At 61.0% G+C, this 2,220-nt stretch overlaps 1 protein-coding gene across 2 annotated transcripts in view; it reads right to left on the bottom strand.

Annotated features, from left to right (window-relative positions):
* Positions 1–474: 474 nt before the first annotated feature.
* Positions 475–2,220, bottom strand: part of TIMM44 (translocase of inner mitochondrial membrane 44) — a 14,850-nt gene continuing 13,104 nt past the window's right edge. For both annotated transcript variants that reach the window (XM_006917222.3, XM_025050538.1), the window contains exons 12-13: positions 1,381–1,491; positions 475–981 (exon numbers count right to left, since the gene is read on the bottom strand). In XM_006917222.3, coding sequence (XP_006917284.1) covers positions 862–981; positions 1,381–1,491 — 231 coding nt within the window. In that variant the 3' untranslated portion in view covers positions 475–861. The remainder of the gene's footprint in view (positions 982–1,380; positions 1,492–2,220) is intronic.

The following is a 2,220-nucleotide window of genomic DNA, read 5'->3' as shown; positions in this document are numbered from 1 at the left end:
GGCCGCGGCAGGGGGCGGAGGCTGCGCAGGGAGCGGCGCAAGGCTGCGACCCCGCCCCGGGCTCCAGATCACCGCACCCCTGCCCCACCGAGCGTAGGCAATCGGGACCCCATCCTTCCCAATCCCACAAGCTCCCCAGATACCGCCATCCTGACCTTAGCTCCTGCACCCCCATTCTCCAAGACAGAACCCCTCACCCAGACTCCGTTTGAGGGATTCTCAATGCCCCCCAACATCGCTCATATGGGCGCTCAAGCTCCCCAAGGCCTGGGAACCCCAACCCTCAGAGACCCTCACCAGGTCACAAAATCCTCCCTAGCTTTTCTTTCTCTGCACCAGACAGGTGGAGTCCTGACCAGACAAGGCACCCCCTTTGGGGCTGCAGTTCCTTCAGTGACCTTGACCAAAGCCTTGCCATGACCACTTGGCCCACTCTCCCACCCCAGTGACAGACATTTCTGACTACCCAAGCCATTCTCTTACACTTTGGTGTTTTATTATCACTTCCAAATATCAGGCATACATACAGGATAAGGGCACTGTTAATTTTTTTTTTAATGGAGCTAAAACAGCCTGGCTGATGTGGCCAGTGGGGCCCACCACCTTGCCCTTTGAGGAGTCTCTGGGTCAGGGTCTCTTGGCACTGTCCCGCCTATGTGCCTCGCTGACACTGCGGGAGGCAGCCCTCAGCAGCCCTGGGCCCTTCCCTGTCCAGCTGGTTCTGCAGCTGCCCTGGTAGAGAGTGCAGAAGAGCCAACGGTCTTGTCCCCAGAAGTGTTTCCACAGGTGGACATCAGTCCCGCCCCATGTGGCCACTGTGTGATGATCCAGCCTCAGAGGCCCTGGGCGTGGCTGTCACGGTCAGAGGACCTGCTCTGTGCTGGAAGCGGAGATGTCCAGGAGCCGCCAGGCCGCATAGGGGTTGAGCTCATCCTGGTCCCGGCACAGTGCCCACACGTACAGCATGCGCAACACCTTGTCCTGCGGGAGCGGGACGGGTGAGGGCTTGGGGGCGGAGAGCAGGCTTACACCCACACGGGGACAGGGGCTGAGGAGAGGGGCAGGGCAGGACAAGGCTGTTAGGACACAGGGACGCTGGGGGGGGGGACCAGGGAGGGATGTTGGGGTGTTGGCCTGGGTGTGGAGTCCAGAGGCTGGGGCAGAAGCTAAAAGCTCAGGATGTGGTAGAGCCAGACAGGTCAGTCACCCTCTGACCTCCACCAGGCCCAGCTCAAGCCCTGGGACTTCTCAAGGCGCCACCCTCCTGTCCTCTCCAAATCACAGAACCTCCTGGCTCTCAGCAGCCATCAGTGCAGAATGCCACCATTCGGCTGGTCCTGGGCTGGCCGCCTGCCCCACCCTTCCCCCTCCCTCACTCACCGGGTCGCCCTCGACCACCTCGCCTTTGGGGTTCTTGATCACCATCACCAGCTGAGCCTGGAAGGTGACAATCAGCACGGGCCCCTGCTCCATCATCTTGCCCATGGCCAGCTGCAGGGGGAGCCAACAGGGTGGGTGGGCCTCAGAGAGCAGTCCTCCACTGCTTCCCTGCTGCTCCACTAGAGGGGGAGACCCCAGGGCGCTGCCGAAAAACGCCCTGGCACCTTGACACCTCGACTCATCACTCTGGAGGGACTATGAGAAGCCTCTCCAAGTCAGCACCCCAGCACCCCAAGTCACCTCCTGCTCGCCTGTTTCCAGGTAGAAACTTCCCATAAGACCCTCCCCATGGACAAGTCCAAGTCCTCCACTGTGAGATGGAACCTGAACTGCTAAGAATTCATGTGGGCTCCAGACACCCTGGCAGCCTCTTGGTCCCCAGGCTAGAGCTGTGCGAGGGCGTAAGAACCTCGGAGTCGGGCATCTGGCACAGGGGCAAGGCGGGAGAAGGAAGCTGGCACTGGCAGGCCTTCGGCCCTGAACAAGGAGGAAAGCGGGGTGACTGTGGCAAAGCAGACTGATGGCGGCTTGAGCAATCCTGACAAAGCCCCTGCCCTTCCCGGTGAGGGTGCAGGCAGAAGAATGCCGTGGGGGGCCCTGGGGCCCCAAGCTCTGGGCAGCAGCACCCCCTGTGCCCAGCACTTGCCTAAAAGTATTCCAACCACAGGACTATGGAAACCTTTCACTGTGAGGGACCCTTGAGGTTATTTAATCCAGGCGCGCGCCTATGCTGGAACTCCTCCAGGGCAGGGCGCTCGCTGCTCAGGCTGACCAGCACAC

This window comes from Pteropus alecto, unplaced genomic scaffold (assembly GCF_000325575.1).
Source record: "Pteropus alecto unplaced genomic scaffold, ASM32557v1 scaffold37, whole genome shotgun sequence".
Taxonomy (NCBI): Eukaryota; Metazoa; Chordata; class Mammalia; order Chiroptera; family Pteropodidae; genus Pteropus; species Pteropus alecto.
Note: the sequence above shows the minus strand (reverse complement) of the source record. Positions and strands in the feature narration are given on the sequence as shown.